General features: G+C 39.6%; 1 protein-coding gene across 6 annotated transcripts in view; it reads right to left on the bottom strand.

The window, feature by feature from the left end:
* RTN3 (reticulon 3) overlaps positions 1–26,253 on the bottom strand; it is a 53,796-nt gene extending 27,543 nt beyond the window's left edge. Inside the window, exons 1-3 of one of the 6 annotated variants that reach the window (XM_080912188.1) lie at positions 25,962–26,253; positions 11,989–12,045; positions 146–2,287 (exon numbers count right to left, since the gene is read on the bottom strand). In XM_080912188.1, the coding sequence (XP_080768314.1) occupies positions 146–2,287; positions 11,989–12,045; positions 25,962–26,106 (2,344 nt within the window). In that variant the 5' untranslated portion in view covers positions 26,107–26,253. The remainder of the gene's footprint in view (positions 1–145; positions 2,288–11,988; positions 12,046–25,961) is intronic. The other 5 variants (XM_080912189.1, XM_080912190.1, XM_080912191.1 and 2 more) reach the window with 5 other exon arrangements.
* Between the last annotated feature and the right edge of the window lie 386 nt (positions 26,254–26,639).

Genomic DNA, 26,639 nt, shown 5'->3' with positions numbered 1-26,639 from the left:
TACGTGTGTGTATGTGTGTGTGTGTGTGTGTGTGTGTGTGTGAAATCTACCTTTTCTTATAGGGCATAAACCAGAGTGAAAAAGTGATAATCTGATAGTCACAGCAGCATTAGCCACATGCAGAATTTCTGTTGTAAATGGTTACCTGGGAAATCACTGAGAAGTCTTGCTAGAACATGCTTGTTAACAATTTCAGTCTTGGTAAGGCTGGAAACAGAATCTACTCTAGTGTCTTTGATGATAGTAGGCATTTTGGGAATCCCAACATCAGATCCAGTTTTGACATCTGTGTGTTCTAGGATGTCAGATGAACTCTGTGGCCCAGACTGTGAATCAAAGGCTTGCTTGAGTTTTCCTCCAGGAGACATCCCTTCAGCCTGCACCTGCTTAGCTTGCCTTTCCCCTAATTCTTTAATGGCTCTGATGGTGAGATGCTCCTGTTCTAAGTCAGGAGACATGGGGGCACCTCCATTTGTTTCTCTGCTGTGTTCACTGTATTTGATTTTAATATATTTGGTTTCAGAACCACTTAGCTCACTTTCATGCAAGAGTTCCACAGGCAAAGTGTTTTTAAAGTCTGCTATCTTCTCTAACACTGCTTCCAAAACATCACCTTCCTCTTTATTCACTATCCCCTTCTCCTCAGCTCCTGTGAGGGCAGCCATCAAGTCCTCTGAGGAGGAGCCATCTTTATCTTCAACGTATTTTTCAAGCAAAGATTCCAACTTGGCAGAAGCTGGCACAGTTAGTGAGAATCCTGTCTCACTAAGAACATTTGGAGGTGCTGCTGAGCAAACTTTGGAGTTGTTAGTCATAGCAAGCTTTTCAGGTGTGACTTCATTCAGGGCATTAGGTACTTGTGAAGACATCTCACCTTCCAGACTCCTCTGAGTAGGAGTTTCTGCCTGGGCCTGCTGCTGCTCAGAGTTTTCACACATTTCACTCCTCACTGTTTCACAACTGGTAGTCTCTTTGTTTTCCCTTTCACTTGTTTTTGCCCCAGCAACTGGAAGGGAGTCAGTTTTTTCTGGCAAGACTGAGGGATTTTCTGTGATGTCCTCTATTACCGTGTCATCAGATTCCCCAGAACTATCAACCTCTGTGACTTCCCCCAGCACAGAGTTAGGCCAGGCACCCCTTAGGTCAGGTAAAGTCACTTCCACTGTGGCTGCTCCAGAGCCTGAGACCCATTTCTCAGGCACAGAGCCAGGCAGAACTGAATAAGGTTGAGAACTGTCTGGTACACCTTTGCCACCAGCTTCTTTTGTGGAACTGAGGTAGCCTCTTATTACAGGTTTTCCTTCTGTAAATGCTTCTGTCCAGTCACCTGTGGATTTGGTAATGGGAGTGCTCCCATTAAAAGAACATACAGGCATTTTCTGTTGAGGGTTTGTTTTAAGATTTATAACTGGAATTTCTGATCGATGTTCACTCCTGTCTAGTCCTGTACTTTCTTTGGTGCAAGATGATTTATCAGCCTGTTGTTTTGCTTGGGGATCTAAGTCCCAAGTCAGTATTTCATTAGTAAAGTTATGCATATCATTCACACATCTAGACACTTCTTCCAGTGCTGCTGTAGTGTGTGAGAACTGTCTACTGAGTAGTGCAGAGGACGGGTAACGCCCTGCCTCTTTAGTTCTCAGTGGAAACACTTTGTCATTCATTTCCAACAAGTCTGCAGGGGATTCTCTGTCACTGTGAGTTGTACAGCCACCCAAATCATTTGTGCTTTCCTTATACAAATCTTTAAATTCTCTGTCAAATGTTGCTTTGTCAATAATTACTTCAAATGGTGACTCAGGAGAATCTTTTTCTACACTGGCTAATGAAAGTTCAGATGGGGACAAGGAATACATACAAATGTGTTCTGTCTTAGACTGTCCAAGATCCAGTGCACTTCTGTCCTCTCCACTTGGAACCTTGTTTGGGTTGTTGGGTTCTTGGTCTTTAACTATGCACTCTTCTGTTGGACCAGTTTCCTTTGACAGAAAAGCAGGTTGCTCTGGGAAACTGTCTGGAATAGAAGGGTGGCTGCAAGGAATGCCAGCTGCAAGAGAAAATGGAGCGGCTACTCTGTCCTTGTTGGTCCCCTGAGGTGAGTCCAGCTTTTTTTCATCTGGAAGAATCAAGGGGTCTTTTCCTTCTTTAGCTAGAACAAGCTGGCTGCCTAATGTTTCGCTTCCAAGTGGTGTTGTAGGGTCAGGGTTATATATTTCAGAAGATGAAAGAAAGGAGGAAGCCATAATTTTTGACGGTGGCTCATCAGAGCAAAGAGAGCTCAATCCCGCTATGGTTAGAATTTGAAAGGAAAAAGATCATTTACCAGGTGCAAGTACACACATTAGCTAGTCAGGCCAAGCAGCATGCTTTTTATTTTTAAATTAAAAAAAAAAATCACACATACAAGCACACCTACACATACACATACAGCATATATAAAAACAAATGCATACACACATAACAAACCAAAGATCAATAATTATCCTACAAAACATGCAATAATAAAACTGCCAATAATGAAACAAAAGCCAGTATCATGCTACAAATTGCAAATGACACATTTTTTAGGACAAATATCTTTTAATTAGTTTGCTTTTTCCTCCCTGCATAATAAAGGGGTGATGGTTCTGGGAGGTTTGGGGAGTTTTTTCTTTTTGGGGTGTAGTTATTCAATAGGAGCAATGTAATCTATACTAAACAGCTTGCTGTTATGACATGCTGCTATGCCTTCTTTTGTAAACCGAACAATTCAGGACATACTGGCTCTTCAGATCCCTTGTCACAGCCCTCACAATCTGAGAAGGAAAAGTAAGCAGCTCGACTCAAGTTGTTCTTGATTTAGAAAGTTAGCAGATCTTTCTTGCATCTGAAAATCAGACTAAAAACATTCCATTCCATTATTCAACAAAGGGATGCAAATTGCCTGATGTTTTAGAGTGTTGGAAAGCTAAGTCTGCTATGGAATCTCCCATCTACCTGGCCATTGTAACCCAACCATATGGTGCATCAGTAAGAGTCTCCTTGAGCTTCAGAGGTGGCTCAGGACTTGACTTCTGAGCAGTGTCAGACCTGTTAAGGCTATGAGCATGATGGAGATGGGCACAGCCTTGCAGCTGGCCAGGTGTACAGTGTCACAGTGAGACATCTGGGCATAAGCTGACCAGGGTGGACCTGACTTGCAGCAGTTCTTCTCCATTGTTACCGCAATCACTGCCTATGACAATGCTTCAAAGAATGTAGCTGAATGTAGATGGCATCACCCCATGCCTAGTCTAGGGCCTCAGACAAAATAAACAAGAAATGAGGTGCCAGTTGGGCACCAGCACCTTGTTCTTTGCTTCCTAACCTAGTGAATATTCTGAACTCATAATCTAAAATAAATCTTTTTTCCTTTAAAAAAATACTGAATGGTATGAGTTGGTTTCTTTAGGTTAGAACATCAGAGTTCATTTAAAAACAGGAGTGATGTACTAAGTCTTACTGCTTAGTAATTTCGAAGCATCCATACATTTACTATATTATCTTTCTAATATAAGACAGGATGAAAATAACTGTCCCAAGAGTCTTTCCCACACACGAGAGAAGGCGCTGTCTTTTCCACACACTGCTACATCTCTGGAGCTGGAACAAAGCAGACCCTAGAAGAAGGTACACTTGGGTCAGGTGAAGCCCACATAGGCTTAAGACAACAATGTCTTGAGCATGAATGGGTAACTGGGGAAGACATAAAAGAAAAAATTCTCTACACATAGCCTAGGCTCGCTTTTCTTCCAGTTATAGCAGACAAAAGAAAATTTATGACACCATGCAAATCATTAAAAATTAAAATAAGAGTCAAATATTTTAGTACAATAAACAAGATCATATATTATAGGATGTTTCCAAATGCCATATAAAGAATCAGTGCCTCATTAGCCAGGAGTGGTAGTGCATGCTTTTAGTGCACTGGGTGGGATTGGGGGTACCAGAGGCAGGAGGATCTCTGTTAGTCAGATGCTACCCCCGTTTACATAGTGAGTTCCAGGACATCCATGACTATGTAGAGAGACCCTGTCTCCAAAAACAAAAACGAAAGGTGTTTTATTCTGGACATCACTAAAATTTTACATCACAGGATCTGAGCTTTAAAACATTAAAGCTGCTGGCTGGAGAAATGGCTCAGAGGTTAAGAGCACTGACTGCTCTTCCAGAGGTCCTGAGTTCAGTTTCCAGCAACCACAGGGTGGCTCACAACCATCATAATGAGATCTGATGCCCTCTTCTGGTGTCTGAAGACAGCTACAGTGTACTTATATACATAAAATAAATCTTTTAAAAAAGAAACATAACAGTAAAGCTACAACCTAGGCAGTAGGAACCCTTTTATAAATGGGGGTGGGGTGGACGTAGAAGTAAGTCTGGTTATAAAACTGACAGAAAAAAATGATATTATAGATGTAAACTGTGTGTATACCCATCACTACATATCTGAGATCCTCAGCATAAAGAGGGTGTAAGGGGGGCTGGAAAGATGGTTCAGTTGTCAAGAGCACTGTCTGTTCTAGAGGACCAGGGTTCAATTCACAGCAACCACAGTCTGCAGTCAAATCACTAATATACATAAAAAATAAAAATTATAAAAAAAGAAAAAGGTGGAAGGTAAATGAACCCAAGTTCCTGGGTTAAAATGCTGAAGCTTTCCCAACAGGAATGGAACTCTGAGGCAAGCAAAACTGACCTCTCAAAGAAAGCATAGCCTACCATTTTATAGACATGGAATTTCAGATGATTCAGAAGACTCACAGATGAAGAGTGTCAACAAAGTAAATTAATTATGTCTATCACATGCCAGACACCATGTCAGAAACTGGATTTAATGTAGTAAATGAAACAGAAAAACCCTGTTCTTTATGGAGCTAACGGAAGAAAACACCAAAATACACAAAATCAATAAACAAATAAAATAATGGTATTGATTATATATTCTATAAAAAGAAAAAGAAACCACAAGAAAGAAATGATAATCACAAAATATGTAACTACTAGAATAACGTGAGAACACTGTGTGCTTTGGTAGAACATGAACTTGCCAGTTTCCTGTGCCCTGTTCTCTCCTGTTTCCCCTGAACTCTGAGCACTCCAATAGTTTTGAACTGGGTATAGAACAATCTAAGGCAAAACTATGAGGTTAGGCTAGAAGTCTTGCTGTCTGAATGCTAGTAGGTTTTCTTATGAGCATCATGACTACCTGGCCGACTGCAAATATCTACCTATCTCTATCTCTCAAAGTGTTCCAAGCTGGCCTCAAACTTATGTAGCTCAGAATATTCCCCAACTCCTGATTCTCTTACCTCTACCTCCCCAAGGGCTTCATATATGCCAAATAAGAACTCAATCAACTGAACTACAGCCCCAGCTCCTTATTAAAGTCTCTCCTATGCCAGATGTGGTAGCACAGCCTTTAATACCAGCACTTGGGAGGTAGATCAAAGTTTAAAACCAGTCTGGTCTACAGAGTTCCAGGACAGCCAGTTACATAGAGAAACCCTGTCTTGAAAAAAACCAAAAGCCTGATACACGTGCACAAACAGACACCCATGCTTCCTAATAATGATTTTATAACTATCTGTGGTGGACAGTGTTTTGTGAAGTTTTAAGGGTAAACAGAACACTGCCTAGTTCATTCTTTGGTGAGTTTGAGATAAGAATGAGATAAGGTGAGAGCGTTAGCTCTCGTTACTGTCAGACTTTCTTCAGGTAGCCAAAGAAGGTAATGTCTTCATCTGTGTTTTAATTATCTCCATTAGGATTTTGGAAAATGAAAAGAAATTCTGTCTAATTGTAACCCTAACAAACTTGGGCAGAGCTAATGTGTATTAACACAATGAAAAAAATTAGGCTGGAAGTAAAAGGTTTATAGTGTGAAAACATTAAACAGAAATAACAAGCCTTTTACAACAACAGTTGTAAACAAAACTCTCCAATTAGTAGACAGTGTGGCATTTAATAGCCATTAATGTTTTACAAATCAGTACCTTATAACACAGTAGAAAATTCCAGAATCTGAAAGTTGTTACTTATTAAAATACTACACACAACACGACTTGCTGATCAAACAGGTTTGGGTTATTTTATCAGTAAGAAAATGTCTACTAGCTTTCTTTTTTTCAAATACCCAGCCCATGGTGTCTCATGCATTTGACCACAGCACCCAGGAGACAGGCAGGCAGTCTCTGAGAGTTCCAGGACAGCCAGGGCTACAGTTACCCTGTCTCAAAAACCAAAATAAACACAATTGTAATTGCAATGTTTCACACACACTTAAATCTCCATTTAAAAAAATCTCTTATGAGTAGGGTATGGTGCATACCTGAAACTTGGGAAGTGTAAGATCAGTAAGCAAGCACTTGGGAGCAGTAAGATTAGGAGTTTGAGGCCAGCTTGTGTTATATTATATGATACCTTTTCTCAAAACAAACAAAGAAATAAATAACAACAACAAACTACAAAACCACCACTACCAACAACAAAAAACTTCTAAGGGGGGCAGGAAAGATGGCTCTGTGACCAAGAGCTATTTGTTGGTAGAGGACCTGGTTTTAGTTCTACTGCAAGTAGCTTCTAAATTAAGTTTTTTTCCAACACTGGGATTCAATTCCACATTCATTTTAAGGTTTTTCTATGTAGCCCTGGAACCAGGCTAGGATTAAAGGCATATACGACCACTGCTTGGCTACAGGAGCTTAAATTTTTTTTTTTTTTAAAAACCTCTTTTTTTTTTTTTTTTTTTTTTTTTTTTAAAGATAGGGTCTCTTACTCTACACAAATCTGGCTGGCTTGAAACTCACTATATAGATGAGGCTGGTCTTGAACTAACAAATATCCACCTGTCTCTGCAATACCCCCACCCACCTACCCCCCTGTAAAGTCCTGGCATTAAAGTGTGTGCCATCTTGTATTTAGCTATATTTGCCATTAATTAACACAGAATCTAGGACAGAGTTCACAGGTCTGCCCTCTGGTTTCCCTGACATACCTACTTAGCACGTCCGGTAGATTTAAAAGGCTACATTTCAGAACTCTGGTCCTGTAAGTCACTGGTGGCAGCCACTCTCTTCACTGTCCATCACATGTTCAGGAGCACAGTGAGGAGCAGGGGTTGATCTTCTTTGTCTACTTTACTCCCACAGGGCTGGGGTGGGGCTCTGGGTCACACTCCCACAATCACACACAAAATTAAACCAAACCATGAGCTGGAGAGATGGCTCATCCGTTAGGAGCACTGGCAACTGTTCTAGAGGACTGGGGTTCAATTCAGCACCTACAATGGCAGCTCACAACTGTAATTCCTGTTCCTGGGGACATAACTCCTCATTTAGATATACTTGCAGATAAAGTACCAATTACATGAAATAAAAATAATTTAAACAAACAAATAAGAAATGATAATAATAAACAATCCAGGCCAATTTTAAGCCTATTTTCAAAAATATAGCAACACTAAATTTTAGAGAAATAAGGCAGAGCACCACTTGACTAAAAATCTAGCATGGGAATTGACTGAGGATGGTTTTCAAGAATTAAAATATTTTATAAGATGAGGATTAAAAAGTGACACAATTAAAAAAACTTTAAGTGAATTCAACATATACATCAAGTAAATATATTTGAATTATAAAAATCCCTTATTGCTTAGCCTGCTTTTCAAAATATCTTCTCTATATTTTCCCACTCAAACCTTCTCTTAGAAAGAGTGAAAGTTTACTATTTATGTAAATATTTCTACCATAATCACTGAAAACATGTGATCTAAATCCAATAAGCACATTTGCTAGGTTGTTAAGCATTCTTTCTACAAAAAACAAATAGCTTAGACTAGCATTACAATTACCACTTAGTTAACTCCTCTTTTACTTAGGAATTCTCTTGTTTTAATTAAAGGGACACGAAGACAACACACATTAGCAAAGGGGCACCAGCCTATAGAAGCCACTAAGCGGTTGTTTCACATAAACAGTGTGTATACCAACACAAGAGGAGCTTGGAATATTCAGGTGTAAGTTTTCCTACACTTGAATTTTCTTATGTTCACAGAGCAAGAAGGCAAGCCACATTACCGTGCACAACAGTACCAGCAACTTTCAGCCACAGCATCCAAATAGGAAGTTAGCCAGCAGACAACTTTGCAGCCAAGCAAGGTCCTAAACAAAAAGTCTCTTTTGTACAAAAAAAAAATGTTTTGCTTTAAAAAAAGATATTTTTTAAGAAAAAGGCTGTAACTGGCAAAAATGTTTTTCTCAATGCTTTGCCCCAAAGTTCAGTGTTGCAACTTCCTATTCCAGACATCCATTGCACCAGTCAGACTGAGCATGAATGCCCTGATACAGCTGACTTCTAATCCTCAGTGCGGATGGAGCCTGTTTTTCCACCTACTTGGAAAAAAAAAGGGGGTGGGGTTTCTTAAGAAAATAAAAGTATTTTCCAGACTTCACTCTCTTTAAAGCAGAAACCAAATTTCAATTTGATTTTGTGTTTAATGGAAGGCTTTTTCTCCCAATAATAGCACAGTATATCACTAATAAAATAGGAATATGGTCAAAGGTCTACCTCTTTGCTCTCATGGATTTAATATCAGCTTCAACATCACATCCAAATGCAGCTACTGATTTGATTGATCATCTGTGTCACAGGTGCTATAAGCATCTGTGTCAGTTGGCTATAAGCAGGGTCTTTGGAGTCTTTGGTCTGTGTGACTCTGAGCCAGGCACCTCACCATTCTAAAGCTAAGTTATTCCACTGAGCTTTCCTTTCCTCCACCACTGTCTGTGAGAGTTAATGATTTGCTAGTACCAAGTACTAGCATGGTAAAGGGTCCCTAAAAATTACCTACATGCAGTATGTCTTGTCAATGTCTTTATGTGTCGGAAGACACCATCAAAAATCACTCAATTCTGAAACACTTAGGAAGTACCTGAAGTTTAGCTCTCCTTGATGGAAAAAGGAACCCAAAGGCAGAAGACTGTAAGGGCCTACTCCCAAGCACAAGTTAACTAAGGATTCCATTAGTACATTAACTATAAATATATTTATTAAAATGCTTTACTTCCTAGCTTATATAACATATCTGTCATAGAAATAAGTTAATAAATATAATCTACTTTTGGAAAAACATGACTTTTACTCAATCCAAATTAATGACATTTTTCTTCTTCTCTCTCTCTCTTTTTTTTTGTTATTTGCAAGGGAAATACTACTAAAGAGAGTGGGCTGGGGCTGGAGATAGCTCAGCAGGTAAGAGCACTGGCTGCTCTTCTAGGGTCCTGGTGTGTCTGAAGACAGCCACAATGTACTTATGTACATAAAATAAATAAATAATTCAGAGAGAGAGAGAGAGAGAGAGAGAGAGAGAGAGAGTGGGGGGGGGCACTGGGCTGGAACACTTTCCAGGAAACAGCACTATTAACCACCTTTACATAAGACTGTTCTGAATCTGCATGAATCAAAATAAAATTCTTAGGTAAGCAAAAAGCAAGAATGATCAGCATGCTCTGATGAAGACTAGAATGCACTTTAACACTGACTTTACTTAGGTTTTGATCCCTTTTACTTATCTCCATTCTACTGAGGTGCATGTATGCTGTTTGCAAGAAGGGCTAAGACAGTTATCTCAGGATTGTGTTCCTAACACTGTTTATTAGGAACTGCCTTGAGTTACTCACTATCTAGGACATCAACTATTCCCTTTCTGTGTGAAAAGTGACTCAAATGTAGAATGCATTTTTCAAAATCTGAAATATTTAAAACTGAAGAAAAAAGTTGTTTGTTTTACTTATATATGGTATTTTTCTTCCAGAGTAGAAATAAATTCAATATCTATTGGTTTAAATTATCAAATAATGAGGGAAATAGCTTAAAAATAGCTATCTGGTTAGATTTAAAATATCAACAACATAACTACTTTTGTATGTGTGAATTACTTGTGAGTTCACAAAACTTTGCAAGTAAACACATAAGACACTTGGCTGATAAGACAGGATTATTATTCTGATATTTTATTATCTTAAAATCAGATAATTAAGGATATTATAAAGGAGTTAGGGATGCTGTTATCAGTCTGCATGAAACCATTTTATAAGGCTTTCATCCTTTCTTTTTAAAAATTTAAAAGGATTTCTATTTATTTTATAGGCTTGAATGTTTTACATGTATAAGTGCACTTCCTGCCTAAGAGGACAGAAGTTGTCACTGGATCCCTTCCAACTGGATTTATAGTTATAAGCTGTCACATGGGTACTGAGAACTGAACCCTGTTCCTCTGCAAGAACATCTGGTTCAGACCTTAACAGTTCATTTTACATTGTTGGGTATCTAACTCAGGGCCTCATGTATACTAGGCAAGTGCTCTAACTTGAACTATATCCCCAGCACCGTGTTTTTATTATTATAAGGTCTTCCTTATGAACCAGCATCCAAAGTTGCAGAAAATCCCAGCTAGAACACTCAGTATTTTTCATAGAACTTTTGAGATCTACCTAGTAACTTTAATTATACATGACCCCCACCTCCCAATGATTGGGTGATGCTGGGGTTAAACCCAAGGATTTGTGCATGAAAGGCAAGTGTTCTACTATTAAGCTATAACAGCCTAATCATTTTATCTTTAAAAAGTAAGTTTACCATTGAGTTGTATTTGGGTTTAGTACAAATGGAATGCACTTTACTAGCACATTATAAACAACAAAGCGTACATCATGCTTACAAAGTTTTGGCGGGAGCTGCCATATTAACTTAAAATATCTTTCCCATTGTTGACTTTTTTTTTTTTTTTTGGTGACTGGGTGGTTCTTGCTGTGCAATCCTGGTTGGCTTGGAATTCATAGGTGAGCCTCCTGCTGCTTCTTTCAGAGTGCCAGGATTACAGGTGTAAATACCACACCCGGATTTCTTTTAAAGTCACGGCTTAATCTCTAGAATAAAGAACCTTAACTGCTATAAGTCAAGTGACTTGTTCAATATTTCTAAGCATCTGAAAGCAGTTTAGCTGTTGGAACACATTTCAGACTGATTTACATTTAATTAAACCTTGTAGCTAGGCTGTTATTTTATAGGTCAATGGAAGCATACTTTCATTCTGCTTCCAAATAAATTCAAAGTAATAGGTTAAGTGCATGCTGAGATTGAAAAGTCCCAAATCTTACATGCAAACTTTTAATATTTTTAAGATTTATTTTAATTGCATGTGTCGGGGAATGAGTATGTGTGTGTAGAGTTCAGTGCCTGTGGAGGCCTAAAGGGGGCATAATCCATGAAACTAGAAATACTGTAAGTTATCCAATGTGAGTGCTGGTAATTAAACTTTGGGCCTCTAGAAAAGCAACAAGAGGAGCTGGAGAGATGGCTTAGTGGTTAAGAGCAATGGCTGCTCTTCCAAAGGTGCTGAGTTCAATTCCCAGCAACCACATGGTGCTCACAACCATCTGTAATGGAATCCAATGCACTCTCTGGTGTGTCTGAAAACAGCTACAGTGTATTCATATACATAAAATAAACAAATCTTAAAAAAAAAAGAAAAGCAACAAGAGCTCTTAATTGCTGCACTATCATTCCCAATAAACTTTAAACTGAGTGTGTGTGAGAGAATTCATGGAGATCAGAGGCCAACCCATGGGAGTTGATTCTCTACTTCTGAGGACTGAATTTAGTTTACTAGTCTAGGTGGCAGGCACCTTAACCAGTGGAGGCATCTCAATGGCCAAAGTTTTAATTTTTAAGTAACAGTCAAAGCTACATTTAAAACTTTGGTAGAAATGGTTCACTCAGCTTCATTCAAGTATATTAAGCTTCACAGGGACCTACTGGCAACTCTAAAGTAGAAAAACGATGGGCTAGTAATTAGTTTTCATTTTAAGAAATAAGAGGGCAACGAAAGAGTTCCACCTCATCCTCAGTTACAGCCTCTTCCTTAACATTTTTCTTTTTATTAATGTGCAAAGAAAGTTATGAACTTGCCTTGTGAGGTCGAAAATATAGATACAGGCTGAGAGGAAGAGGAAGAAACAAAGGAATCTGAAAGAAAATATACAAAATGAAAAATTGACAACCCCATACAAGAATCGTCGTAACTTTCTTTTTCAGGAAGGTTACACATTATCATTTTTACTGGGCTTACTAGCCAAGGAAAGACTCAAACTTTATTCTAGGGACTGTTTTCACTCACCTGACAGTGACACCTCAGGAGGAAAGAGGAAGCCCTACCATTTCACAACAGCCACGGCAGCAAGAACAGATACTCCTCTGCTGCCCTCTGGCAAAGTGGTTTCTAAGTACTAGTTGCCACTTACTTTAAATAATTTCCAACTACATCTAGAAGCATTAAGTCATTAAGATTAGCACTTAAAGACATTTAATTGGCAAAACCCGATCTTCCATAATTCATTGGTCAAATAGGGCTAAATGAGAAATCTTTCAGCTTTGAAACTTACACTCCTCGAATCTGTCAACATATATATATATATATAAAAAAATAACATATACATAACATTTCTTTTATCTGCTCCATAAACATACTCTTTAACTAAGTAGTTAATGCTTCCAGGAATCCATTCTACAAAGTACATATGTGTACAAGGATGTGTATAAGGCACTGGTTTTAAGTACTAGAAACAATGTAAATGTCTTACCAATAAATGACTAGTTAAAAACAACATCTAAACAATTAGCCTGGTGCTCTGGAGAAGAAGAAAGTACAACTTTTGGTGATGCCTGCTTGCAGCCCAGGGGCACAGGACCGAGGTGGAAGGTCATCTAAGTTCACAAGAGAGCAGGAGAAGTGACATGGCTTTGCTCCATCTCCTCCTGTATGTACTGACATAGCAAGTACGGTCAGTGTGCTCCCATGTGTTCAGTGCAACAAAAGTGACTAAGAGAAGGGACTACAAGTCTGAGGTGACACCTGTATGAAGGTCTGCAATCCCAGTGCTTAGGAACTAAATGTTGGAGGGTCAGTTCAGTACAGCCCAGGATCCATGAGATTCTGGCATCTGTCTCTCTCACAGACACAGAATTAAGAATGGTGGCACACACTTTTGGATCCCAGTGTTCAAGAGGCAGAGGCAAAGGCAGGCAGATTTTTGTGAGTTCAGGGTAGCTTGATCTATATAGAGCTCCAGGCCAGTGGAGTTACATGAGACCCCATTTTCAACAAAGAAAAAGAGGAAGAGAAAAAGTTGTTGTTTGGGATAGAAGGAAGATTTTGTTTTTTGTACTTAAGAAAACAATCTTTTCAGCCAAAAAAAAAAAAAAATATATATATATATATATATATATATATATATATATATATATATATATATATATATATATATATATATATAAAATCTTGTTGGATGGTGGTAACACACACCTTTAATCTCAGCACACTGGAGGCAGAGGCAGTCAATCTTTGTGAGTTTGAGGCCAGTCTGGTCTAAAAAGCAAGTTCCAGGGCAGTCAAGGGTACACAGAGAAACTGTCTCCAAAAAAAAAAAAAAAAAAAAAAAAAAAGCAAAATGGCTGAGTGGTAAAGGTGCTTGACAATCCAAATTTAATCAGAGTTCACGTGATACTAGACAACTGTGGTCCTCTGATCTTCATATGTGTACTGTGACATGCACCCATGTAAGTACAGACATACACACAAAACACTCCCTGCAAATACTAAATATATAAAACATACATGAATTCTTTTTTCTTTCAACTATAATAATGTTTTCACAAATACTAAAGTTATACTTAAAAACAGAAAACTGTTTTAACTAACTAATCCATAGTTATCTATAAGTAAAAATTTAGAAAAATTATTTTGTAATGAATATGGAGCACATTAAAATCAAGCCAGAATTTGGTGGGAATCAGACAGTTACTCTTTAATTCAAGATTAGAAGTTTGAAATTCACTTTCAAGTTGCTTTAAGATGAATCATCACATACATTCTTAGATCTAAGAACCATTCTCTCTCTTTTAAAATAACTTATTATCTTAAATTATATATATCTACATATGGGCATGTACACAAGTTCAGGTGCCTGCAGAGTCTAGGAGCGGGCATTAGATTCCCTAGCAGTTGTGAGCCATCTAGTGTGGGTGCTGGGAACCGACTCTGAAAGGGCACGACATACTCTCTCAAGGCTCTCCCCTCTTTTTAGAGGAAAATGTTTACTATCTCTTGTTCAATGTTTCCAAACGGGTCCATTACTATATGTAATTACTGTTAATATTAAATCTTTCAATTGTTCAGTTTAAATCTAAACAAACAGCCAGTTGCGTGGGAACACACTTGTAATCTCAGAATTCAGAAGGCTGAGGTAGGAGATTGTAGGCTTAACAACAGCTTGGGCTTCTTGAAAAATACAGAAAACCAAAAATAAAATAATGCTATAACCTGGCTGTGGGGACCCCCTTTAAGCTTTCAGTAAGCCCAGTGCCCAAAAAAAAAAAAAAAAAAAAAGCCTATGAAGCTGGCAGTTGTCCTACTGTTTATTTCTACTACAACCCGCACCCAGTGGAAAATTCCACCCTGCCAATTTATATGCATAGCATAGGTGCTGATAGAGAACAGATATAACCAACACTTTGCAACAATATTGCAAGAGGTTTCTAACTTACAAAATTACATTATATTCCTATTCAAATCTACCCTGAAGGTAAGTGAACTGAGAATGGCAACCTTAATCCTCTAATACTAATGAAATAACTTTCTGTAATAACCAAAGCTAAATACAGTAACTAGTCGAATACAGTAAGAGATGTGAGTAGTGTGAGTTGTTGGAATGCAGCAGGAACAGCCACTAAGGTAAATAAAGATCACTCCAGAAGAGACTTTGCAATATTAGGTGAGCCAGGGCCAAGGAAGGGAGTGGGGGCAAGCATTCTATAGGGAAGGAACTGAGCAGATTCCAAATGCCTTTAAATATCTAAATGATATATTTTGTACACAGAGGAATCACTAAAGAGTAGGACACTGTCACACACGGGTTATTTTGGGGGAAGGGGGTGGTGGTGTTTGGAGACAGGGTCTCACTATGCATCTTAGTTTTGGGATTCCAACCATGTACACTATACCCAATTTTCACACATTTTAAAAAGAACTTACATATCTACTAAATTGGAAATCTCCTGCATAAAGTCAGACATGAGAGTACATACCTGTAATTCCAGTACCAAACCAAACAAAACAATCACTACTTTAGCAAGACAGAATGGAGACAACCTGGACTCTTCTGACTGGATGCTAGAACTAGAGAAATAAAGAGAACTGAGAAAGTGGTACTGGTACACACCTGTAATGCTGGAACTTGGAAAGCAGAAGCAGGAGGTTTACTGTTAAGTCTGAGGCCAACCAGGATGACACAATGTGTGACCTTGTTTAGAAAGAGAAGTAGAAGGTGGAGAAATGGCTCAGGGGTTAAGAGCACTGACTGCTCTTCCAGAGGTCTTGAGTTTAATTCCCAGCAATCACATGGTGGCTCACAACCATCTGTAATGGGAGCCAGTGCCCTCTTCTGGTGTGTCTGAAGACAGTGACAGTGTACTTGCATACTTAAAATAAACAAATAAATAAAAAGAAAGAGGGGGAAAAGAAAAAGGAAAGAAAGAGGAAAAAGAACTGAAGGACTCAATGCCATTAATGAATCCGAGGGATAGCTTATAGCATTCATTCCTTATTCAATTATTTTCTGTCTATTTCAAGGTTTAGAATAGGGTCTCACTGTATATGTCAGGTTAGCCTGGGAGTTGTAGTTTGGAAATTAGTATGTTACGGTAACATTCAAACTAGTAATCCTCTTGCCTCAGCCTCTCTAGTGCTGGGATTACAAGTATGTGCCATGACCACTGGTTTATGTGGTGCTGGAGAGCTTGGTGCATCCTAGCCAAGCATTTTACCAACTGAGCTATAGCCCCAGACCCAATGCCCTTTTCACCAGCCATGAAGACAGGCAGGGTATCATCATATATTGCTGTTACCACTCCTTTAACTTGCAGAAGATGACAGCTTCTCAGACTTTTCTGGTTTTATGATCTTGAATGAGAGTGTGTGTATGTATGGTGTTGATATGTGTAAGCATGCAAGCTTGAGGGGAGGCAGGCTGTGGGGGCCAGAAGCACACACCAGGTATCTTCCTTTGTTTGCCACAATTTTTTTGTTTTCATTGAACCTGAACCTTTGCTACTTTGGTTAGGCCGGCCGGCCAATTAACCCCAGGATCTGCTTGATTACAAAGCTGCTTCCCCCAAATGCTGGGGCTATAGAAATGTGCATAAATCCAGTTTTTACTTGAATTCTGGAGATCTGAAATGTAGTCCCTGTGCTTGTGCCTGACTGAGTCATCTCCCAGCTAAACTAGCAGGTTGGCCTTTTTATTTATTTATCTATAGCTAAACTGACTATTGGAAGTTTCCCAGGCTTGGTTTGGGAGAACCATGGAATAAAAAAGGAAGGTGCAGGAGGAGGAAGGAGAAGCTGCCATAGATTAGGGTCAAGGTGATCTTGACAGTTTTGAGGAACACCAATCAATATATTTTTTACAAAATGTCTTCCACTTTAAGTCTGATTTTTTTTTTCTTCTGGTTAGATGGAAATGATGGTTTAGAGCAAGAATACCACAGAGATGAAGGGTCATCATGACCTTTGAAGGAAGTTACTAGTAAGACTTGCAGTAGTGATGAAAGCCTAACTCAAGCTGTTTACTAAGTTTCTCCAGGACAGTTCTGCTCCCCATCCAAATCGAGACCATGTGAGTGTGGCAGTTAGACAACTTGCAGGAGTCAGCTGTTTCCACCACATGGGTTCTGGAGACCCACCTAAGACAATGGGTTTGGTATTAAGTATCTTTACCTGCTAAACCTGTGGTTCTCAACCTGTGAGTCGAGAACACTTTGGAGTTACAATGACTTTCATAAGGATCATCTAAGACCATCAGAAATCACAATTCATAACAGTAGCAGAATTTCAGTTATGGAGTAGCAATGAAAAGAATTTTATAGTTGGGGATCACCACAATTTGAGGAACTGTTTTAAAGGGTCAGACCATTAGGAAGGTTGAGAACCATTTTGTTAAGCCATCTCACCAGTCCAGGTTTTTCTTAAACACTGTATTACTTGTCAGGTATGGTGCACATTCCTTTAATCTCAACATTCAGGAGGCAGAGAAAAGTGAAACTCTAAATCTGAGGCCAACCTAGTCTTCAAAGAGTTTTAGGAAAACAAAAACAGAAAACAACTCCCTCAATACGTACACATATGTGTGTGTGTACATACATGTATATAAATGTGTGTCCATCCACCTGCTTAAGGCTTATTGTAAATATAAAGGTTATGTTATTTTTCTCTGAAAACTATATGATCTAAGGTGGGGTAGAAACCCTGGGTCCACATTAGATAATTTCTACATATTAGCACCCAACATGGGTGTGGGGGTTTGTGTGTGACAGACACCTAAATCAGTTCCTTCTTTCTACTATGTGGGTCCCAGGTATGGAACTCAAATCATCAGCCTTTGTGACAAGCACTTTTACTGATCCATTTGCTAGCCCTAAACTAGCAGGCTGACCTTGTTTTAAATTTATCTATAGCTAACATTAACTACTGTACTTTTTCTTTTGTTTGTTTATGCTATTTTTAGCACAAGCTGCTTCAAATCCTAACCATAGAGGCAGTATATGTGTTTATGTGAAAGAGATCTGAGTCTTAATTCCTTGATTCTAGCCAGTCTACCAACTTGACTATTGCTAAGTTTGTGGCATGGCTTAATTTTTCTGAGCCTGTGTCTCCACCTAGGGTGTGTTATACTGCTACACTGTTACTTAACTCACAGATAAACAATACAAGTCTTTCTTCTATTGAATATAGCCCCCAAAGGAATAGCCTATGTTGTATCTGTCTTCCTATCTCCGAAAGTCCCTTACAAAGAACCTTAATATTCTCAGGTGTTGAATTATTATGTGGGCATGACTTAAACCAGTAGGTAAATATTAATATATCAGAATTATTAGCCAACCAGAGTTGGCACACACCTGTAATTCTAGCTGCTTGAGGAGTGAAGGTTTGAGAACAGCCTCTGCCACAAGTAAGTTCAAAAACAGCCTGAGAAACTTGGTACAAAGAGAGGTGGAGATCATCCTTGTGTGGCTGCATCCTTGCTTAGTACTCACTGAGCTCTAGGTTCAATTGCTAGTTGGGCAAAGATCACCATTATTAAGTATTTCTACCTTAAATGTGAACCAAACCAATACAAAACAAATCAAGTCAGTTGAAATACTTTGCCATAACAGAACAAAAAGGTTATGTATTAATTTTGCTTAAGAATTCTTCCAAAACACCTTTCCATGTATCCTAAAAGGGTAAACAACTAATGACGAATGCTAAGAGCCCACACATATCTCTCCTGGTTATATTATGAAGATGTTTTTATAGGAAGTGGTTAAGTCAATGGAAAGAAAAGAGGTAAGAGTAGTCTTTGAAATTAAAAACCAACAACAAAAAAACTACCATTAAGGTGGCCCATCTGCTAATAATTAACCTTCCCTGAGTGAAAATCTTACCTAATAAAGTTCTCTCTGAGGTGTGGTGGCACATGCCTTTAATCCCAGCACTTGGGAGGCAGAGGCAGGTAGATATCTACGGGTTTGAGGCTGGCCAGCCTGGTCTACTCAGAGAGTTCAGTAGCCAGGAGTACATAGTGAGACAGGACAGTGGCAGCAGCGAGGTTCTCCCTGAGGCTGCTATAGGAGAGCCATATGGCTTCCATAAATCACAGATACAGTGTAAAAAGGCTTCCATGATGCAATCAGAAGCAACAGTGTTAAAACTTAAGCAGAGTTAGCATGTTCATGTCTTTCAAAACATCTACAATAAGCCATAATTGAAACTGTAGAATTATACTCAATAATTGTTATAGAATAAAAGTAAGCTAACATCCTTTCTTTCTTGAAACAAGGTCTTAACACATAGCCCCAGTTGGCCTTGTACTCACAGAAGTCCACCAACCTTTGCCTCCAAGTACTATGATGAAAGATGTGTGCCACCCCCACTAGCCAGAAAGCAGTTTTTTCTTTTAAACTTTCTATTTATAGTACTGGGGATTGAACCCACAGCTTAGCACATGCCAGTCATACACTCTCTCCTTTGTTTTTCAAAGGTCTGTAAAGTTTAGAAGGCTAAATTCATCATTAACCCTAAAAGTCAAAGACAAAACGCACTTGGTACACAGGATTACTGCACACATAGTCACCAGCATAAAACTTATTTGGAGACAATGTAATTCTGCCAAGAACTAGGAAAAGATTAATTCTAGGACTATCACTACTTTAAAGAGAAGTGTCTTTTAAGAGAAATAATGCTTGGCTTAAACAAAACTGAGAAACTTAATTTCCTCTTTCCTTTAACGACACATCACTAATTCATTCATTACCAAACTCCATTTTACAAACACTTGCAACACTCACCTGAGTAGAACAGTAGACTGGCATATTATGAAGAGCAATTTCCTCACAGATGAATTTAATAAAATAACACTATTCCTGCTACTATTTTCAGACCATCTCTAAAATACTAAAAGGCAAAAAGCATTCAACACAAAAGCAGCGCAAAGAATAAATAAATAGCAACAAAATAAAAACACTAAAATTTGTACCCTAAACTATGTAAACAATCACCTGCTGACTTCAAGTTAGCATTAAGGTGCATCCATAAATAGAATCAAGTCGGGGTAGTGGTGGCTCATGCCTTTAATTCCAGCACTTGGGCAGCAGAGAGGCAGGTGAATCTAAGTTCTAGGGTCAGACTAGTCTAAGAAGCAAGTTCTAGGACAGCCAGGGCTACATAGAAAACTCTTTCTTGAAAAACAAAAACAAAACAAAATAAAGCAAGTCAGTAGGTGTTCCTAGACTTTTCTGAAATGACTATTCTTGCTATCTCTTAAACCATCTGCTGTGACAAGCATTTTCTAATGTATCCTAACTACATTTACTATATAGTCATACTATTATGGTCAGAAATGTACAAAAAAATACTTAAACATACTGTTATGCCAAGCCACCTGGGAAACAAGAAGCCCTCCCCACCTTGCTTTTTTGTTTTTGATATAGGGTTTCTCAATATAGCTTTGGCAGGCTGGAACCCGATATGTAGATTAGGTTAACTCTGAACTCACAGAGAACTGCCTGGCTCTATTTTCTAAGTGCTGGGATTAACAGTGAGCACCACCAAGCCTAGAGTTATTAAAACTTTTTTTTTTTTAAAAAATGGATAGAGGTCTGGAGAGATGGCTCAGCAGTTAAAGAGGACATAGCTTTTGCAGAGGACTGAGTTCAGATCCCAGAACTCACACTGGATGACTCACAACCACCTGTAATTCTAGTTCCAAGGGGAATCTGACACCTCTGGCTTCTGTAGGAACCTGCACTTGTATATACACATACCTACACACATTCACATAATTAAAAAATTTAAAATATTTACAAAAGTGGCTCAAAATACACAGCTCACTGGTGGACTGCATGTGTAGTACAGGCCAGGCCCTGCATTCACACTTCAGTATTAGTGGAAAAAAAACAATTTTCATTTATTGTTAAGGAAGATCAGGATTTCTCACTTGTAATTCAATTACTATTCTATGTTCAGATAATTTGTAACTGTCAGATGCACCAAGTATTAGGTATTGTTAATAAAATTTATGAATTAGTTTTAAGTAGTTTGCTTTCAAGGACATAAAACAAAAGCATCTACCTCACGCAGCTGATATATTTTATCCCTTCACATTAATCACTATTATTTACTAACATTCACTATGGGCAAAGTACATGCTTTCTGCGTGCTTAATATTCATACCAACTATTACTATCATTTTTATGAAGTGGAAACTAAGGCACAGGATGTGTACAAGAACAGAAATTATTAAAGAGATATACCTAAGGGCTGGAGAGATGGCTCAGTGGTTAAGAGCACTGGCAGCTCTTCCAGAGGAATTAGGTTCAATTCTCAGAACCAACAGGACAGCTCACAACCATCTGTAATTCCAGTTTCAAGGGATCAAACACCCTTTACAGACATACACCAAGGCAAAACCCCAATGCACATAAAATAACCATTGAAAAGAGAAAGAAAGAGAAACCCAAGGCATATGCCTTTAATCCTAGCACTCCAGAGGCAGAGGTAGGAGGATCTCTGCAAGTTCAAGGCTGGTCTGATCTACATAGTGAGTTCCAGGCCAGCCAAGGCTAAACAGTGAAGCCCTGTCTTAAACAAATAAAATTTAATAAATTAACTAAAAAGAGATACACCAGAATTGAAATCAGGTCATTTTTGGTGCTCATATTGTTTGCTAGTAAATGTATGATGCTACCATGGATAATCAGGAATGAATATGATATTGACATTAATATAAATAAGTGGTTAGAATCCTTGCAGTTTAAGGGTTAATACTGTAAATCCAAATTACATAGTTAATGTTTAACTAGCTATTAGAACAAAGCATGGAATGCTACCATGAATAGAACACAGAACCAAGTTTAGAGAGAAACAAAAGAAAAAGTTACAGAAAAAAAGGGAAAAAATAGTTACAGCAAAATATTTTTCAATTGTCTATGCTATTGTTTGAACAAGTATCATGAAGTGAAATGTAGCTTTATTTTTACATTATTATTTTCATAAAGTTAGTCTTTAGCGAGTCATAAAATTTCAATGTTATAAATATCAAAACCATATTTAAAATTCAAACAGCACTAGAGAGGCCATCAATTAAGAGCAATGGATGCCTTTCCAGAGGACTGGGTTCTATCCTGGCACCTACATGGTGGTTCATAATTGTTTGTGAATCCAGTCTCTAACCGTCAGCAACCTGATGTGTGACCTGTAAGAACACTAGACACACACGTGGTATACACACCCCCCCCACATACATTCAGGTAAGCAAAACAACAATAAACATAAAATAAATTCAGACAAAACAGGTATTGGGTATTTCTCAATCCATTAAAAAAAATATCACACATTTTTGTTTTTCTTTGGTTTTTTTTGACCTCAATCTCAAATGTCTGCCTCTGAAACTTTCAATTTTCTTCAAAGGCAGGAATCTAGAAAAGCATCCTGGCTCCTTACCTTCTCTAAGAGTACCAGCACGAATTACTATTGCTTTAACACCTGCCACACTGAGCTAGAGAGTATTGTTACTCATTTCTACCTAAAGCCAGAAATCACTATTTCTAAACTTAATGGACAGATCAGTTAAAATGCAATTTAGTAAAGAACAGGAAACAAGACTGACAGCAACTTTTGCATGTTTTTTTTCCTGCAACTACAGCTCACAGATTTGCTGATTAGCATTTCCATATAATCAGGACCTGACAACCACAGCAGGATTTTTAGGAATCTTTTAAAATGTGTTAAATTTTAGAATAATAAACTACATCTTATTTTCATCTTGCCAAACCTACAAGTGTCTCCTCTGAGAGAGGGAAGCATGGAAGAAGGGGCTACAATAAGATGGTGACTTCACTGTAGATTTTTGTTTTTTGAGACAGGGTCTCTCAGTATAGTCCACCCAGGCTGGTAAACCTGCTTCAGAGTCAGAAATGCAGAGGTGATAGGCACACATTCAGGTTCATTGGAATATCTTTATAAAGATTCTGTTTTCTGTTGTTGCTTTTTTTGAGACAGTGTCTCATTATGAAGCCTTGACTGGTCTGAAACTTCCTATATAGACCAGGCCAGCCTCTTAACTTACAGAGATCCATCTGCCTCTGCAGCCTGAGTGCTGAGACTGAAGATATATGTCATCACACCCAGCCCATTTTAAAATGATTTTTTGTTTGAGACAGGGTTTCTCTGTTTAGCCCTGGTGATCCTGGAACTTACTCTGTAACCAGGGTGGCCTCAAAGATCCACCTGCTTCTGTCTCCCCAGTGCTGGGATTAAAGATGTCTGCCAACACCACCCAGCTTTTAAAATAATTGTTTTAGGTTAAAATATAAATGCATTTCACCAAGGCATGGTCATAAGATTTTTTTTTTTTAAACATAAGTGGAAGGCAGAGGGTTGTGCTTATTATGGTGGTCAGAACAGTCAGTTTTCTCTGTTTATCATGTGTGCCCAAGGGTTCTAACTCAGGCTGTTAGGCCACCTGCAAATGTCCTATCCACTGGGCCATCTTGCTAGCTCCATAAGATAGACTTTTATATTCAAGTAGTCACTTGACCAACAAGAATCCACTGGGGCTACTGAACTATCATGGCTTTCTGATATCAGTTAATTAACAATGGACAATAGTTTATGATAGGGCATTCATTTAGTGTGTACTTCAGGCATTCCTTTCCAACTTGTAAACCTGATGACTCATTCAACAGAAACACACTGAGTACTTCTGTAGTTACAGGTAGACACTGTTTTAAGTGCCAATAGTGGGCTAGGTATGTGTCTCAGAGGTTCACCTAGCAGCAACATGGCTCTAGGTTCTTCTACCTTTAGAAGACAAGGAACAAAAATAAAACCCTCACTAAGAGTCAATAGTGACAAAATGTCTACAGTTGATGTCACAGAAGCAATTCTATACAAACATTAAGAAAAATGGGTCATACTAGGCAATTTATGCTGTTAGGAAAGTGCAGGGCAAATTCACATCTACTCAGAATATTATTTCAAGATATAAATTTCTATTGGCAAAATTCCTCATTTTAGCATCTTTCTCACTATTTTAGAAGTCAGTGGTGGTGGTACATGCCTTAATCCCAGGACTCAGAAAGCACAGACAGGTGGATCTCTAAGTTTCGGGCCAGGCAGGTCTACAGAGACAGTTTTGGTTTTGTCTCAAACAACCAAGCAAAACAAAAATCAAAACAAACTAGTCTGTTAAAAACAACAACAACAACAATAAACCAAGCAAGATAACTTGGCATAGTGGTTCACACCTATTATCCCAGGATTTGAGATGATGAGATAGAAGAAAGTTCAAAGCCTGCTAAGATACGTAATGAGTTCCAGAAGGAGACTCTGTATTTAAAAAAACACAGGGAAATGGCAATAATTAAACTATGACAATGTGGCATGTGACATGAGCGAATAATATCAGAAATACAAGCTAAACAAAAATGCTGCATGTTAGTATATCAGTACCGCTAATAGAACATTCACAGGGTGGCAGTATATACTTGCATTCCTCTGGTGTACCAAGGGAAGGGAGCCAATCCCTCTATGACAGTGCATTAAAGGAATAAAAATGTTGATTCTTGATAGGTGTGGTGGCATACACCTGTAGTTCCCATGGAGACTGAGGCAGAACCATCTTGCATTCAAGGCCAGCCTGGGCTACTTTGTATTAATTTTTCCCACCATTTGATTATAATCAGAGCTGAAATTTTAATTCCCTGCATACTAGCTAGATGTATTCCTCAATATTTAACATTTGATCTTCAGCACAAAAGCCAACTTCTGAACCCTAGATTTTTGTCCAAAATTTGAAAATTAGGACTAGGCTAATTAAACAGCAAGCAATGATTAAAGTCAAGGGACCAAGTCGCTAAGTTATAGAAAAGCCACTGTTCATCTGGAAGTTAGCCCAGAATACAAAAATTTAGAAGAGAAATGATGGTGGTTTAAACAGAACCAGGGTTCCAAATATGCTGCCTCATTCCTTTTATCTGCAGAAAGCTTCCTCCCATACCGTTTACCCAAATGGCCATAACCACACGGGAGAATTCAGCAGGGCACCAAAGCTCTCAGACAGGTGGAAGGCCAGTATTAGGAAACATAAGCGAATATATTTGATGCTAAGATCAGGAATATTGTATTCACAATTCAAGAGTGTGCTGGAGTCAACAAAGCATTTTCTAAACCTCTCAAAATCCTTCCTTTGATAAACTGAATTTTTTAGCCAAGGGTTCAGTTCCTTTAAGAACTACCACCTGCCAGCGGTGCATATTTTTTCTCAAGGAGGCATCTGCACTGCAGATCTCTGTGATTTGAGGGGAGCTTGCCAGTCAGCTCCAGTCAGCAGGCAGATACAAAAGAAACTAAAGGAGGCCAGCAGCGTTCCTCCTAGTCCTTTCACACACAAGGGAGAAGGGGGTTCAACCAGCCCAGGCTTTGTCTGAATTTTCTTTTCCCTGTAGCAAACATTCCCCTTTGTTATACTGCTATTAAGAATAGGCCAACGAAGACAAGAAACCAAACCATGGTGATAGCTTGGCATGACTGTATTTATTATCTTCTAGAATATAGCAACTGATTGCGTGTCCCCACCCCCACCATGCACCGGTGAAGAGCCGGCTGTGTTGCAGATGCAGCCAAGGATCCATCTTGGACTATCAGCAGCTCCCTCCCAAACCTTCCTATGCTATTCTCATCACGCTCATCTACCACAGAGTTTCAGGGGAAAATAAATCTGGCATTCAGTTTAGCCAAAAACAGTAACAGAACTTCCTGATCCTTCTGACGAACAAAAAAAAAATTTTTTTGGGGGGGAGGGCTATCACCCATTTAAGATTGTGTCAACCGGTCTGCAAACCTGCAACGCCACCTCTTCTACCACCACCCCTCTCAAAATTCTAACGACTTCATTTCTTTATTCTCCCACCTGTCACAATCCTCTGAAGCTCGCTAATCCTTCTTCTCTAAGTCACCCCCAACCCCGTCCCACCCCAGGACTCTCGGGCCTCGAGAACACGATCCGTGCACCTAGCCTTTCCCCGTTTTCACGCCACTGCGGTGCCCTCTCTTGCAGGGGGTCAGCGTCAACGCCCACTCTAGTTCACCACCCTGCCCCCAACCTGTTTTCTTCACACCCCGTTATTTCCTCACCGCGGCTCGGTCCTTTGCTCCCCTCCCCCTTTGCCTGTTCCTCAAATGCCCGCCAAGAGGCTGAAGCCGCCCGCGGCCGGGGTAGGTCGCTCGCCCCTTCCCCGAGACCTAGTCGCTCGCGCTCCCCAGGGACCGAGCCCCCCGCGCGCCTCACCCGCACAGGAGGAGCCGCAACTCTTCGCCCCCAGGGCGGGGCAGGCTCCAGGGCTCCCGCCGCCGCCGCCAAGCGCTGACGGCTCGGCCCCGGAGGACGACGAGGAGACTGACGGGGACTGAGTGGCTGCCGACGACTCCGCCATGGCTGCACGAGCAAGGGCGGGAGAAGGGTGAAGAGACGTGGGGCGGGAGGGTGGGAGGGGACACAGAATAATCCAGCAGCTAGCTCTCGGAAGTACCCGGCGTAGCCTGTTCGGAAGACTGACTCCGACAGACTGACTGACTCAGCCGTGCTCCGCAGGGAGAGGAGTACGAGCGCGCATGCGCACAAAGAGCCCGAGGACGCGCGGGCGGCGGCTTCGGAAGCGCGCACCGACGCAATGCGCAGGCGTAAGAACTGTCCCTCCGCGCTCCCGCAGGAAAGGACGCAGTGAGACTGGGCCCGCGGGTGGGGCAGGCCTCTGGGGGTGGGGGTTGGGAAATCTGACGTAAGGGGCGTGGCTAAGCACTAGAACCTGAATGCCACTGCAGCCCCTGCTACAGATTAACCGTGCCCAGTCTCCCTACCCCCACTTGTTTATGTGAATGTGTTCTAGCAAGCAGATTATGTCTGTGACTTCATAAGCTGCAAATAGTTTTTACCATAATTCTAATTTATGTCTTTGTCTGATGCGTA

The sequence above is a fragment of the Micromys minutus genome, assembly GCF_963924665.1.
Source record: "Micromys minutus genome assembly, chromosome: 2".
Lineage (NCBI taxonomy): Eukaryota > Metazoa > Chordata > Mammalia > Rodentia > Muridae > Micromys > Micromys minutus.
Note: the sequence above shows the minus strand (reverse complement) of the source record. Positions and strands in the feature narration are given on the sequence as shown.